The sequence below is a fragment of the Carcharhinus amblyrhynchos genome, chromosome 4 (assembly GCF_965287045.1).
Source record: "Carcharhinus amblyrhynchos chromosome 4, sCarAmb.v2.hapA, whole genome shotgun sequence".
In the NCBI taxonomy this organism is placed as follows: Eukaryota; Metazoa; Chordata; class Chondrichthyes; order Carcharhiniformes; family Carcharhinidae; genus Carcharhinus; species Carcharhinus amblyrhynchos.
Genome location: NC_137327.1, coordinates 75,484,693 through 75,499,945, shown reverse-complemented (window position 1 = coordinate 75,499,945; position 15,253 = coordinate 75,484,693). Strand labels below are relative to the sequence as shown.

General features: G+C 43.7%; 1 protein-coding gene across 1 annotated transcript in view; it reads left to right on the top strand.

Annotated features, from left to right (window-relative positions):
• LOC145342123 (connector enhancer of kinase suppressor of ras 2) overlaps window positions 1–15,253 on the top strand; it is a 711,051-nt gene that overhangs the window by 550,581 nt on the left and 145,217 nt on the right. The window contains exon 15 of the mRNA XM_080187363.1: window positions 10,723–10,771. Coding sequence (XP_080043489.1) covers window positions 10,723–10,771 — 49 coding nt within the window. The remainder of the gene's footprint in view (window positions 1–10,722; window positions 10,772–15,253) is intronic.

Below are 15,253 nucleotides of genomic sequence, written 5' to 3'. Positions count from 1 at the left end.
CTCAATGAGAATGGAACCTAGTAGGTAAAAGGAGCTCGCCCACATTGGCAGGCTGTGGGCTATTGGCATCTCCACTTAATCATTCCAGCTTGAGACTGCTGGGATGAGAGAGCTAAAAGCACTCTACAGGGCGGTCAGACAACTGTTGCCCTGACTGATTTTTAAGTTGTTCACACACTGTGGAGAAAACCTTCATTTTGGAGCGTCCTCATGTTCTCTTGCCTTCTCATCAATGCCTGCCTTTTTGGTGACCGTCCAGAACATGCCTATGTTGTTTAATTGAAAGTGAATGGGGAGGCAGCTTCTTAATTGGCCTTCTCTTAGAAGATGATGTCATTGTTTAGTCAGCCAATACCAGCAGGCTGGGATTAGCATTTGTTCCTGACTGCATAAAGTTTTCAAAGAGAGTAAAATTCCATCCTCAATCTATGATGTTTTAAAGTCATGTGAAGTTACACCTAATTTACTTTTCAAACTACTTTCTCCCACAAATTTAAAATTTATATTGTGCAAAGCCACAGATACATAAAATAATGTAAAAGAAACAGATTAAATCAGTGCCAGCTGAAAACACATCTCCGAGTCCAGCCTAGGGGGAAATTGGAATAAGTGAAAGTTTATCATGTTATGATGTTAAGCAGAATATACTTGGCTGCAATTGGCAAAATTTACAGCAAATAATAAAAATAACCTGAAATAGTTTCAAAGCTCTGAAATTCACAGATTTTACATCTATATTTTGCTGATCATCTTTCCTTTACACCCAGTAGAATTCAGCATGAAATTGGATATTGATTTGCTTGATGTGCTTTTGAAATGTGTTTGGGAAAGACAGAATCCTATTCAACAGCTGAGGCAAAACAGAGGGAAATCAAACCTCTGCTTCAACCTCACGCATCAGTGGTCCGTTTTGTGTCACAGAGCATTGATCTATGAGTGAATTATCTTTATTGCATTATCACACATTTCTTCACACTTTGCCGTTACTTTATTTACTGAATTTTTTTCCCCCACACGTATCTATTCTGAAACATTAACTTGACTAACCTGCTGAGGATCTCCAGAATCTTGTTCTTTTGTTTCAGATTTTAAACATCAACATTTGTTGTTTTTGCATGACAACTTACATTCTTCCCTCTCTCTGCTCTGTCATCAAGAGAGCTGCAAAATATTAACCAGGATTTGCATTTCTGCTAAACTAACAGAAGAAAAAATTTAGACAGCATTGTCAAGTATTTTGTGATGATACATCACAGCATAAATCCTGGGCCATTTTTTTCTTTAACAGCAACACACTCCAATAATGACATGTAGCAGTTCAGTAAAATATTTTATTACATTTGTTATTCTGCATGTTACTCTGCAAACTGCTCCCAGGACAGAAACTAGAGCTGCATTCAACCATTTCTGAAGGTGGCAAGAGAAGTTGATAAGGCTTTGTAAACACAGTTATGATCTTGGACTTTGAAAATAGTTTTACAAAAGTACCAAAGCAGGGAAGATATGATGAACTTTTATAAATTACAGTTTAGCCTTTGGCTGGGGCGTTCTGTCCAACTCTGCATATTTTAGGTAAGTAGCAAAGTGTTGGAGAAGGTACATGGACATTTACTAAAAAGCTTTTAGGATGAGGGATTTCAACTGCATGGGGAAATTGAGGTGTTTAAAATTATGACAGTTTTAATAGAATAGATTAGGAGAAATTGCTTCCATTAGCAAGGGCATTGGTAACCTGAAGGCGCAGATTTAAAGTAGTGAACCAGGTTGGATGAGGAGATATTGTTTAATGCAGTTAGTTGTTGCAGAATGCATTGTCTGAAAGGGTGGTGGAAATAGATTCAATAGTAACTTTCAAAAGCGAATGTGATACACAGTTGAAAGGGAAAAAAATGCAGAGCTTTAAGGAAAGGGGGACTAGAATACTAAATTTGCAGGGTTACGAGGATAGAGTGTGGGTGGGACTGATGTCAGTGCAAGCCTGAATAGCCAAATGGCTTCCTTCTGCACTGTCGATTCTATGAAAGAACAGGCTATGAAACCAAATGAGTAATTTTCAAAGAACCAACAGATGCACTGTCAGTTGAAAAGTCTCCATCTCTGCTGGAGGATTTTGGGGCAGAATTTAATGCCCATCCTGAGGTGGGTTTCCTGGTGGGAGGGCATTTAGTTGGCCGGGAGGGTGGTGGGTGGGGACCCCACTATCTTACTGTCTGTGTCTCAATTGAGTACAGGGTGAGAATACTTGTGGATGGCCTTCCTGTTCCATCAGCAATTGAGGGCCTTAAGTGGGTAATTGAAGCCCACATAAGAGTCTCATCCCAACCTCACTGGTATTCACTTTGCATTGGGTGGGAAACTTGCCATGTGGGAAGCCTGTGAAACAAAGCCAATGGAGCGTACTTGCCGGTTTGTTGGTGTGTGGTAGGGAGGGAGGTCCCAGGTGAGGCTTGCCACTGTCCAGTTAAGTGCTTGATTAGCTCTAAATTTGGCAGGCCTTCCGTAAAAGGTAATGTGGGATTTTGCCTGGTTCTGCGTTTGGTGGACAAGAACCTAATTGCCTACATTAAATTCCATCCTATGTTTCATTGTCAAAACAGTTTATGTTAATGACATCTCCATCTTATTAAATATATTGGCTCTTTAAAATAACGTGATATTTTAACAGAAAGATTGTGATTTTTGCTTCTCCCCTATTAGGTCCATGGGAGTAACTGATTGACCTTCCTGTGTGGCTCGTTGAGTATAAGTTCCCCTGGTAATAAGCAATGGCCTGCCCAGCTGGAACTCTTTAACCTGAGGCTTTTATAAACCAGGCCCAGGACTGGGCCTACTGAACTGTAGTCCCAGACAGGGACTAATGTGCGTACACCACGGTAGCGGTTTTACTTTTACTATTTTCTTTTCAAGTCAGGCTTCCTGAGCCATAACATTGGCAATGAGGAATAAGAAAAGTTTTGGACAGTCGTGCGTTTCAATTAATTCAGTAAGACAGTGATGAGGAGATGCTGAAAATGTCACTGTTTGGGAAACTGGGAACTTAATAATGCAAGTGTTGAGGATTGGCCCTCGTTTAGATATAGAAGATACTGACATAGAAACCCTACAGCACAGAAGGAGGCCATTCAGCCCATCGAGTCTACGCCGACCACAATCCCACCCAGGCCCTACCCCCATATCCCTACGTATTTACCCACTAATCCCTCTGACCTACGCATCTCAGGACACTAAGGGCAATTTTAGCATAGCCAATCAACCTAACCCGCACATCTTTGGATTGTGGGAGGAAACCGGAGCATCCGGAGGAAACCCACGCAGACATGAGGAGAATGTGCAAACTGAATACAGATAGTGGCTCAAGCTGGGAATCAAACCCAGGTCCCTGGAGCTGTGAAGCAGCAGTGCTAACTACTGTGCTACTGTGATGCCCCACGGTTGGCTGAAAAAATGCAACATTTCTTCTGGGCAAACGGGATGAAAAAGGACAGCCATCAGAAAGTTACCCTCCTTTAGATAGAGATGGTATCAAACCACTACAGCCCTCAACCATTTAAGGTTGTAAGTTTTTTTAAGTTTATGTTTATATTACTTGTCACAACTAGGCTTACATTAAAACTGCAGTGAAGTTACTGTGAAAATCCCCTAGTCGCCACATTCCACGCCTGTGCAGGTATGCTGAGGGAGAATTTGGCATGGCTAATGTACCTAACCAGCATGTCTTTTGGACTGTCTGTTATATTGCAATGCTACAGGTATAACACAGCAAATAGACTCCTTGGGGAACCAGTCACTGAATGTTTGATGAGAGTGCAGAAATTAGTGGTATATTCAAAATATGAGTCAGTATTTCCAGAAATGTTAAGGTGTCGTTTAGTATGTGGAATTAACAATATTGTGATCCAAAGGAAGCTACTGACTGAACTAAGTCTGGACCTCAAGAAAGCCATAGACCTTGCCCCTTCCCAAGAAAACACAGAAAAAAGGGCCCAGGAATTTCAGGGGTCCCTGGATAGTACTGTTCCCAGCCTTGGACGATCTCCATACCACATAAATAAATCTCCAGTGGATAACACTCGTAATTCCCATTTGCTGCCAAGAAAAGGTGATTGGAGCCACAAGATTTCAGAATTAGATGGGAAGTTTCTCCACCATACAGAGAGGGTGAGCATATTCCTGCTGCACTTGTAGTCATGGGCCTCACCCCAGACAAAGCTACCGAAACAGGCAAAATGCGCAGTGCCCAGGCTGAAGGTCGAAGTCATCTCAGGATAGGGCTTTGCAAATAAACCAGTCCAAGAAGAAGAATTAATGCAGCTAAATTGCATTGCCACACTCAAGACTAAACTCCAGTTAAATGGCCACCCCCTAGGCATGGAGGTAGACAAAGGGGACGCTGTATTTATAGTTGGGGAGCAAACCCTTAGGTGACTACAATTGGGCATCTTACCTTTAAACCTGTAGGACACCAAGGCTAGATTGGCCACATACATTGGGGAGCTCTTATGTATTGTTGAGACCATTGTAACTGTTGCATCGGCAACAGACAGTCTGACTTCTCCTGCCCGACCATGGCCCAGTCTTTTGGAAAGGGTTTGGCGACAAAAGTTTCACTTGGCTTGGCAAAAGAGCTTTAAAATGGGTACTGGCAATTTATACAAAGTCATTGGGTGTATCCCAAAGTGTTCCAAGAAGGCTCAGGACAATTAGAGGTGCTAGGGCCAAGATTTATATGGATCTAGAGGCCCAACCTAAATATTTCAAGGCATAATCTTGTCCTACATCCCTAAGTAGAGGCCGGATTGAAATGTTGCGAGGAACTTGGCATTTTATGCCAGTACAATTGGCATAATGGGCTGTGCCTGTTGTCCAGTTTCAAAACCTGACAATTTGGTCCATCTCTGTAAGGATTATAAGTTGACAGTGAACAGAGCCTCCCACTTAGACAGATACACATATATGAGCTGGCTGGAGGTCAGATATTTTCCAAATTAGACATGTGCCATGTCTACCTCCAACTGGAGCTTGAGGTATCATCCAGGAAGTATGTCATCATAAATACTCTCAGAGAATTGTATGAGACACCGATTGAGGTGTCTTTGGCTTGTACCATTTTTTAAAGACTAATGGAGAACATCCTTCAAGGTATGCCCAGAGTGACAGTCTATCTAAAAGACATCTTGATCTTAGGAGCTACCACAAAGGAGCACTTCATGTGTTTGGAGGAGGTCTTATATCTTTTCTGATGGTGACATTCAATTAAAAAGGGAAAATGTGTGTTCCAGGTCAATATGGTAATGTACCTTGGGTACAGAGTTGATGAGGATGGATTACACCGTGTCAAAGAGAGGGTGAAGGCCATGAAAAGGGCTGTGACTCCAAGGCACACAATGGAGTTGACGTCTTTCCTAAGTCTCATAAATTACTCTGGAAAATTCATATCCAACTTGGCAATCCTGCTGGCACCCCTCCAGATAGTTAAAAAAAATCAGAAATATTCATGGAAAATGCCACAAGAGAAAACCTTTGGAAAAATCAAACAACAATTGCTGTCAACAAATATACTAGCTCATTATGACCCCTGACACCACTCGTTGTAACCTGTGATGCCTTCCCTATGGGTTAGAACATCCAGTTGCATACGCATCATGAATCCTGGTGGATGCAGAGAGGAAGTATGCACAGATTGAAAAAGGATTGGCCACAGGGTTCATGGTGAAAGAATTCTGCCAGTGCATTTATGGTCTGCATTTCACCGTGATAATTGACCACAAACCTCTGTTGGGCCTCTTCAAAGAAGACAAGGTGATTCCTCCCATCGCGTCAGCCTGGATCCAATGCTGGGCACTGCTGTTAGGTCTCCACAAATATATTTGAGGACATCGCCCAGGGAGACATATAGGCATTGCAGACGCCTTGAACCACCTATCAACATCCACTAGCCTACCTTCTCCTTCGAAGATGGGTGAAACCATCATGACTCTGAACTTCATGGGTGCACTGCTAATATCTGCCAAGCAAGTCCAAGCATGGGCCCAAAAGGACCCTACATTGACGAAGCGATGTCACATATCCTAAATGGTGGACCACATGGGCATCCTACAGAGGATTTTAAATCTTATCTCTTTTTAAATATCAGTAGCTGAGTATAGAAGGTGGCATCATCTTTTAGAGAGCCCAGGTGATTGTCCCATTTCCAAGCCAGTGACCGACACTGCACAATGGCCACCCAGGATATTCTAAGATGAAAATGCTTGCAAGAAGCTATGTCTGGTGACCTGTCATAGACAGTGATGTTGAAAAACTGGTCAAGCATTGCAAAACTTGCCAGGAAAACAAGAAGGCCCCACTAGCTGCCTTTTTACATTCTTGGGAATGGCCTTGGAGACTCTGGCTGAGAGTACATGCTGAGTTCACAGGGCCATTTATGGGTTCCATGTATTTAATTCTCATCGATGCTCATTGAAAATGGATCAATACCATAGGGAAACCCTGCCAATTCTTTAGTATGCATTGTATATCCGAGGTTCTCATGACAGACAACAGGATCCCATTTACTAGTGAGGAGCTTCAGACCTTCATAAGTCCATAAGAACATAAGAAATAGGAGCAGGAGTAGGCCAACTAGCCCTTCGAGCCTGCCCCACCATTCAGTAAGATCATGGCTGATCTGTCGTGGCTCAGTTCCACATTCCCGCCCTCTCCCCATAACCCTTAATCCCCTCTGTCATCAAAAACCCATCAACCCGCGTCTTAAAAATATTTAGCGAGGCAGCCTCCACCACTTCAATGGGCAGAGAATTCCAGAGATTCACCACCCTTTGAGTGAAGAAGTTCCTCCTCAACTCTGTTCTAAACCGCCCCCCCTTTATCTTGAGGCTATGCCCCCTAGTCCTACTATCCTTTCTGAGCGGGAAGAATCTCTCCACCTCTATCCTATCCATCCCATTCATCATCTTATACGTCTCAATGAGATCTCCCCTCATTCTTCTAAACTCTAATGAGTACAAGCCTAATCTATTCAGCCTCTCCTCATAGCTCAACCCCCTCAACTCCGGCATCAGCCTAGTAAACCTCCTCTGCACTCCCTCCAAGGCTAAAATATCCTTGCGTAAGTACGGCGCCCAAAACTGCACACAGTACTCCAGCTGCGGCCTCACCAATGCCCTATACAGCCGCAGCAAGACCTCCCTACTTTTATATTCAATCCCCCTCGCGATGAAGGCCAGCATCCCATTAGCCTTCCTGACCACCTGCTGCACCTGCAAGCTGGGTTTTTGCGACTCAGGCACAAGGACCCCGAGGTCCCTCTGCACCGTCGCCTGCTGCAGTTTTTCTCCACGTAAGTAATAATCCTTCCTACCATTATTCCTACCAAAGTGGACCACCTTGCACTTGCCAACATTAAATTCCATTTGCCATTTCCTGGCCCATTCGCCCAGCCTATCTAGATCCTTCTGTAGACTCTCCCCACCCTCCGCACAATTTGCCTTTCCACCAATTTTGGTGTCATCAGCAAATTTTGACACCCTACACTCGGTTCCCTCCTCCAGATCATCTATATAAATGGTAAATAGCTGAGGCCCCAGCACCGACCCCTGGGGCACTCCACTAGTCACCATCCGCCAATCCAAATAGCACCCATTGACCCCCACTCTCTGCCTCCTATTTGACAACCAGTCCTCTATCCACGCTAACACCCTACCCCCAACTCCATGCCCCCTGACCTTGTGTAATAACCTCTTGTGAGGTACCTTGTCAAACGCCTTCTGAAAATCCAGAAAGACCACATCCGCCGGCTCTCCTCTATCCACCGCCCTAGAGACATCCTCATAGAACTCCAGTAAATTTGTCAGACACGACTTCCCTTTAATGAAACCGTGCTGCATCTGCTCTATCAAGCAGTTCCCCTCAAGATGCCTCGCTATTTCCTCCTTGATGACGGATTCTAACATTTTACCTACAACAGACGTTAAACTAACAGGCCTATAATTCCCCGCCTTTTGCCTGGCACCCTTCTTAAACAACGGCGTAACATTAGCCGTTTTCCAATCTTCCGGCACTTCCCCGGAATCCAGCGACGTCTGGAAAATAACCACCAAGGCATCCACTATCACCTCCGCCATTTCTTTCAGGACCCTCGGATGCATTCCATCCGGTCCTGGGGACTTGTCCACAATCAGCCCCTCCAGACTGTCGAGCACCACCTCTCTAGTAACAGTAATGTCATCGAGACCCTCCAGTCCTACCACCTTTCCATCTCTAACATCCGGCAAATTATTCACGTCCTCCTCGGTGAAGACTGAAACAAAAAAGTTATTCAAGACCTCCGCCATATCCCCATCCCCTACCACTAAGTCCCCCTTCTCATCCTCTAAGGGACCAACGTTCACCCTAGCCAGCCTCTTCCTTTTTATATATTTATAAAAACTCTTGCTATCCTTTTTTATATTAAGCGCTAGCCCAGCTTCATAGTTTCTCCTACCCTCCTTTATCAACTTCTTTGTCAATCTTTGTTGACATTTAAACCTCTCCCAATCCTCTTCTCGCCCACTACTCTTAGCTACTCTAAACGCCTCCGCTTTTAATTTAACACTTTCCTTCACCTCCTTCATTATCCACGGCTTATTACCTCTCCTCCTACGGTCCTTTTTGACCATCGGAATAAATTTCCGCTGAGCACCAAGAAAGATCTCCTTAAAGATCCTCCACTACTCCTCAGCAGACCTACCTTCCAACACGCTCCCCCAGTCCACATTCGCCAATTCTTCTCTCAAACACACAGCATCCTACCGTCCATCCTCAGATGACGTGGCTGAGCGGAGAGTCCAGACATTCAAAAGTGGCATGAAGAAATAAACCACAGGTTCTCGAGAAACAAAGTTTGCACATTTCCTTTTTAACTATAGCCCTATATCACATATGATGATGGGAATAGCCTCAGCGCAGCTATTGATGAGCCGGCGCCTTTTGACCATGCTTAGTTAGACATTCCCAAATTTCCCTGGCAATGTTGAGTTAAAACAAGAAGCCCAGGAAAGGGGTTATGATGGTCAGAGACCAGATAGAGACTTCAAACCGGGAGAAACAGTCCATGTGAGGAATTTTGATGACAGCTGTCAGTGAACTGTGGGAGTTATTCTTCAGAAAACAGGACCAGTATCTTATAAGGTAAAAACCAGAGAGAAGATCTAAGTAGATCACCTCTGTCACAGGTGATACACAACTATTGGCATCCTTCGTACCGGCTTGTGAACAGGAAATTCTGCCGTCTGCAAACTCAAGAGCCAGTCACCGGGATGATGAAGATTCTGTCTCTGACATTGAGACAGAGGTGGTAGGCAGACATCCAGTCAGAGGTTGCCACCAGGACAAGTCCCCTATAGTGGTTCTTTGACGCTCTTCGCCAAATAGGCATTCACCTAAACGTTACACGCACCCTGACCAGACCCTACTAGTGATGGGGATGAGGCTATGGCAAAGAGATGGAGAAGGCCCTGTCATCATGGGAGTGAAGCTGAACCCTTGGACTTGGGGACGGGGGGAGATGGTGATAACCCTCACAAGATCCATCGGTAAACACTGATTGATATCCCTGTCGAGCTCATTGAGTATGAGTTCCCCTGGTAACAGGCAGTGGCCTGGGACTGGGCTTGCTGAATGGTAATCCTAGGCAGGGACTAGTGTGTGTACACCATGGTAGTGGTTTTATGTTACATTTTGTAATAAACTGTTAGTTTCTTGTCAGGCCTCCTGAGCCATTACATTAGGTTTCTTTTCTATTTTAATTTCCTAGAGTGTTGTGGCGAATAGAGAGGGATAATTTATTTTATTAAATTAATCTTAAATATTGATAAAAGAGACTACCATATTACAAGGAATACCAAGTATCTGAAAGTGACTTCAAAGCAGAAATCTTTTCTTGGATTTCAAATAGTGACTGTATTCACTGAAGCTTTGCAGCCATGTATCATTTGAATTGGCTGATGAGGTTGCTGCCTTGTCAGAATCTGTTAATGTTAAGTGACATTTCCGAAAGGAATGTGTTAAGTTATTAGTCTTGGTCTCAGTGTGCCAGAATTTTGTACGGATCAGTTGGCATTTGTAGTGAAATTGTGAGAGGCTGCAGCTTGAAGGAAGTTAACTCTGTACGTCCATATTTCTGGCTTCATATTAACCTTGGGATTGGCATTCCTTATTAATTATAAATCATTACCAGAAAAATCTGGAAATAATCTGTAGATCAAGCAGTGTTTGTGCAAAAACAGAGTCAATTAGTCACTGTTTCAGGTCTTTAAACCTTTGATCAAGATTGATTTGATCATATCCTTTTTAGCAGAACGGTTTTTACTTAAAACCCCAGTCATTCTTACGTGCTAAGGAAATGATTGAACAGATTGGCAAATTCTTTGACTCTATCCTGTGACATTTTTACTTTTCCCCACTATGGGACATTTAACAAAAATGATTACTTTGGGTAGTTTAGCTACTTATCAAAAGCACAATCAAACCACAACAATTCTTTGAGGCAAGCATGTAGCGTGAGCATACAACATGAATCATAATCATAAAATTAAAATGAAATAGTCAACAGTATATCAAAGTCATGAAAATGTCATGTGCAATTCAGTTAACCCTGCATTCCTTCACTTGAAACTACAATAGAATAGCTTCTTGCTCACCTGAAGATAATTTTGTACAAAGGCACTGTTATCTCTTTTTACACAGGTATACAAGTACTGGCATTGACAGGCAAAGTGGCACAGCAATGAGGAAGGTAAGGCTTCTAAAAACTATTCTCTGTACATTATTTCTGACAGCATAAATCACCAGAATAGCATCATATTGCTACATTTTAGTGTTGATGCTCTCAGCAGCCTATTATTGCCTACAAATAACTGGCTCGGTAATAAAAATACATGAATAAACATTTTTCAGTATTCGGTACATTTACTTTGCTGATTTTTGGCCAACACTTTGGAAAATTCTATTGCACTGCAGAATAACTGAGTATATTTTATCAACAAAGTCAGTAAATTATGTTGATCTTGTTCATAAATTAAGTAAATTCTTCAAATCAGACTTTCACACTCTCTCCTGGACAGCTTCTATTTATTTACCTGCATGTTACATTGCTCGTTGCCTTTCAAAAATTGCATTTTAAATATTGGGGAATTGTTTCTGTGGATTGCTGTGAAACTGCTATGAAGAGGGGAGAGCTCTGGACTAAGCTCCAAACACAAGTGACTTGAATTGACTCATTTCAAGAGGGACCCACATTCAGCTGTTCCTTTTACCTGAAACCCATTGAGAGTCAGAGGTGGGGAAAACTTGTGAAGTGTTGTGATGTGTAGTCAGTGTTCTTGGGTAAGTAACTGTGGGTCTCAATGACATAGCTGTGCTTGCCACGTCACTGATACCCAGAGTTACCTGCCCCAAGAATTCGACACTGCAGAAGGAGGCCATTCAGCCCATCGAGTCTGCATCAACCACAATCCCACCCTATCCCTCTAACCCTGTGCATTTACCCTAGCTAGTTCCCCTGACATTAAGGGGCAATTTAGCATGGCCAATCCACCTAACCTGCACATCTTTGAACTGTGGGAGGAAACCAGAGCACCTGGGGAAGACCCATGCAGACATAGGGAGAACATGCAAATATCAATGATGAGCATTTCATGGGCTGTTCAGAGAATTGACATCAGTCTGCATAGAAGTAGCACTATGCAAAGACATTTCTTTCCCCTATTGCTCCAGTGTGGAAATTGTGCACTTACAACACAAGCTTCTGATCGTGGCCGTTGGGCAAATGATATTTGCAATTAGGCTCATTTTTTAAAGAACTGGTAACGTGTTAGAAATGTCTGATTCCTGATGAACTAGAAAGCTGACTTTTGATCTTTAAACAATCCAGAGACAATGGGGCTGAATTAAACAGGGTGCCATAGTCCCTTCGCCCCTCTGCTAAAGAAAGAGGAAGGACCCCACCCAAGAGAAGAATGGCTGCTCCGGCTAATGTCCTTTAGGAAGGATCTTTATCTGGTCTTGCCTACACATGACTCCAAAGCCACAGCAATATGATTGACTGTTCTCGGGCAACTAGGGATGAACAATCATGTCTATGTCCCACAAATGAATTTTTAAAAAAAGTGTTTAGGGATTGGAGTTTGAGAGGCCATTGGGAGAATATATCTTGGGTTATATCTTGGGATGGTCCTTTAATGGACTCAAGAGGGCCAGTTAAGGAGGGAAACCCCTGCCCGTCACCAACCTGCCAGCTGGTCGCTTGAGGGTGGTCCTTTCTCGCCACTAATTAAATGCCGTCAGCAGGATGAGGTCCGTAACTGGAAATGAATTGCCCATTTAACTGCCCATTGGCCCACTGCTGGGCCTGATAAACCCCCTTAGGTCAGTCTTCAGATCATTGATGGGTAGTTGTTTTTAATGATTTTTAACATTTTTGAACAGTTAGGACATTTTTTTTAAAAATCGCAAACTTTTAAATGTTGCTACAAGAGTTTATTAATGTTTGCTGGGGTCTGTTCCTCAGTTATTAACTCCATGCTGACAACCCCACCATAGCCCCGACCCTCTCCCCTTTTTGACAACACTCAACTGCTCCCCATAACCTCTCTTCCTGCACTCTCCACCCTCAGCACAATTGGATCCTACATTCCTGTGGGTATCTCCCCGCTTGTCCAACTTGCTGGAATGGGAAGATTTTTCCTTTTCCTCCAATGCTATTTCCAACTTTGGTACTGAGGAATGGGGACAGGAAAGGGGAGTGAGGGGATTTGTAGCAGAGCAGAAGAATTTGGTGGGTGTGGGGGAAGCAAGGGGGGAGAGGTCAGGAATTGGAGGAACAGGATAGCCATTCATTTAGATCATGGCTGATCTGTTTCTTGTTTCCACTGACCCATCTTGATTGCATATACCTTAATGTTCATCCCTAACAATATTCCTGCAGTCTCAAGTTTTGAAATTTTCAATTGACCTTAGGTTAAAAAAACATTTTGCAAGAGAAAATTCTAGGAGAGCCAGCATAGATATGATTGGCTGAATGACCTCCTTTGTGCTGTGACCTTTCTGTGGTTCTGTGAAGATTTCCACTATACATCAGATGAAGAATTACTTCCTGACATTACTCCTGACAGGCCCAGCTCTATAGCTAAATTTGTCCTCCCCTTGTTCTGGTGTTCCCCCATAAGAGGAAATTATTTATCTCATCGACGCTTTCATCTTTTAATCATCTTAAACACCAGAATTAAATCACCCTTCAGTATTCTACAAGCAAGAAATGACAAGCCTCATCTGTAAAACCTATCCTTTTAATTAAATATGGCTTTTAGAATTTTGAGGAGGGGAGGGAAAGGGGCAATTCTCCCAAAAAGGTTCTAAGTGTTGAATTTGCATGAAAACTGGTATGAATCACAATTGTTTTTTCAGTGGGAGTTTACACTAGAATCTCCCACACTCTGCAATGCAGAGGTCTTTTTTGTGAATATAATTAAAAGCTTGGGGGGTTGGGGCATATTCGTGCCAGAGTCTGACAGATCAGGCCTCTGTACCTGCTCAGTGGTGATTTGGAGATGCCGGCGTTGCACTGGGATAAACACAGTAAGAAGTCTCACAACACCAGGTTCAAGTCCAACAGGTTTATTTGGTAGCAAAAGCTACTAGCTTTTGGAGTGCTGCTCCTTCGTCAGGTAAGTGGGAGTTCTCAGTGGGAATGCTCAGTGGCCCAGGTCTGTCAGCCTGCACTTTTCTGGCCAGCTACCCCTCAACCCACCCCTATGGCCTGATCGCAGTCTCTACAAGCATTCCCGCCCCATCCCCCCACCCCATCCAGGAGCATCCTGATCTCCAGCAGTGATGCACACCTCCCCCATTCCTCCTCTCCTTCCCCCCCCCCCCCCCCCCCCAGCCTGGGCAGGTTTCCCCTCATCCCCACAGGAAGTGGACCCACCACATTTTCCCCACCTCATGGGAGGGCAGACGTCCCGGCAGACCACCCTCCCTCCAGCCCTGATCGATCCCAACTCAGAGTGGCAGCGGGATCACCCACCCCACCGATTTGGCTTTTGGCCCCTACCCCTTGACTGCCCCTAGGCCCTGCCCCCTTGGCACTACCCCATGCCCCTTGGGCAAGTACAGTGGGAACAAGCTGGCACTGCAATAGTGCCCATGCCCGGGGGCACCACCCCCGGGGGGAGGGATGTCGCTTGCCCCTTCTTCACTCCGGCAGGGTCCCCCGCTAGTTCCTCAAAGTTGGGGAGCTAGTCTGAACCTCACCGGAGTGCAGTTGTACTGACAGGGTGCAAGATGTTAGCGGACCTGGCGATTAAAATTGCTTATTTGGAGTTCCTGCCAGTTTCCAGTATTGTCTCGACTGTGCTAGATATCTGGCGCTGGGAGATGTGTGTGAGCCGATAACGCATATGCGAATCCTGGAAATCGGCTGACATGTAATTTTCCTGGCCCGCCGCTATGGGAGAATTGCCATCCTGGGTTTTTCTTGCACACCATATAATTTCCTGAAAAACTTTGTAAAATATATTAGGAGCGAAGATAAACTGCCCTTGATCACTCTTGAGAACCTAACAGAGCATTACACAGAAAGTTCACACTCCGATATAGTAAGAAAATCACTCCCCAGAGTCTAGGCTTTGAAATACATTTCCATTCTTACTGTTTCAATGTTGTGTTGGAGGGTCCTGATGGAGATGTGTGCAATCAGGCAATTCTATTAACTGAGTTTGACAATCAAGTGTGAGTAAGAATTACTGGGCCGATCCTTTATGCATGAGGCCACCGATTTATTGTGGCCTTCTGTGCCTCGAACTGCTGGGACTTTTCATGAATCAATTTAACAGGATGAAAGCTTGCTTTGGATCGGTGATTTGTAGACTTTCCCAGGAAGGTGTAGAGAATGCATTCCTATTCCTGAGACCCATTCATATGCAAACAAGATTTTAAATTATATACGTGCTAAGTTCAATATGAGTTTCATTAGGTAAGTTATTAAATTTTTTTAAATCAATGCATTTTATGATTGTATTATTACAGAAGGTAGAAGTAGCTTTTGAACAGAGTTTATATTGGCAACACCTGGGTACCAGATAAACACAATCTTCACTTATCATACCATGGCAAATGATGGCATTAGAAAATCTTTGGACCTGTATCAGGGCAAACTGAACAGAGCTGATCTCATTGTATGCCATCATACCATTGTTTAGTTATTCAATTTAGCTTTTCT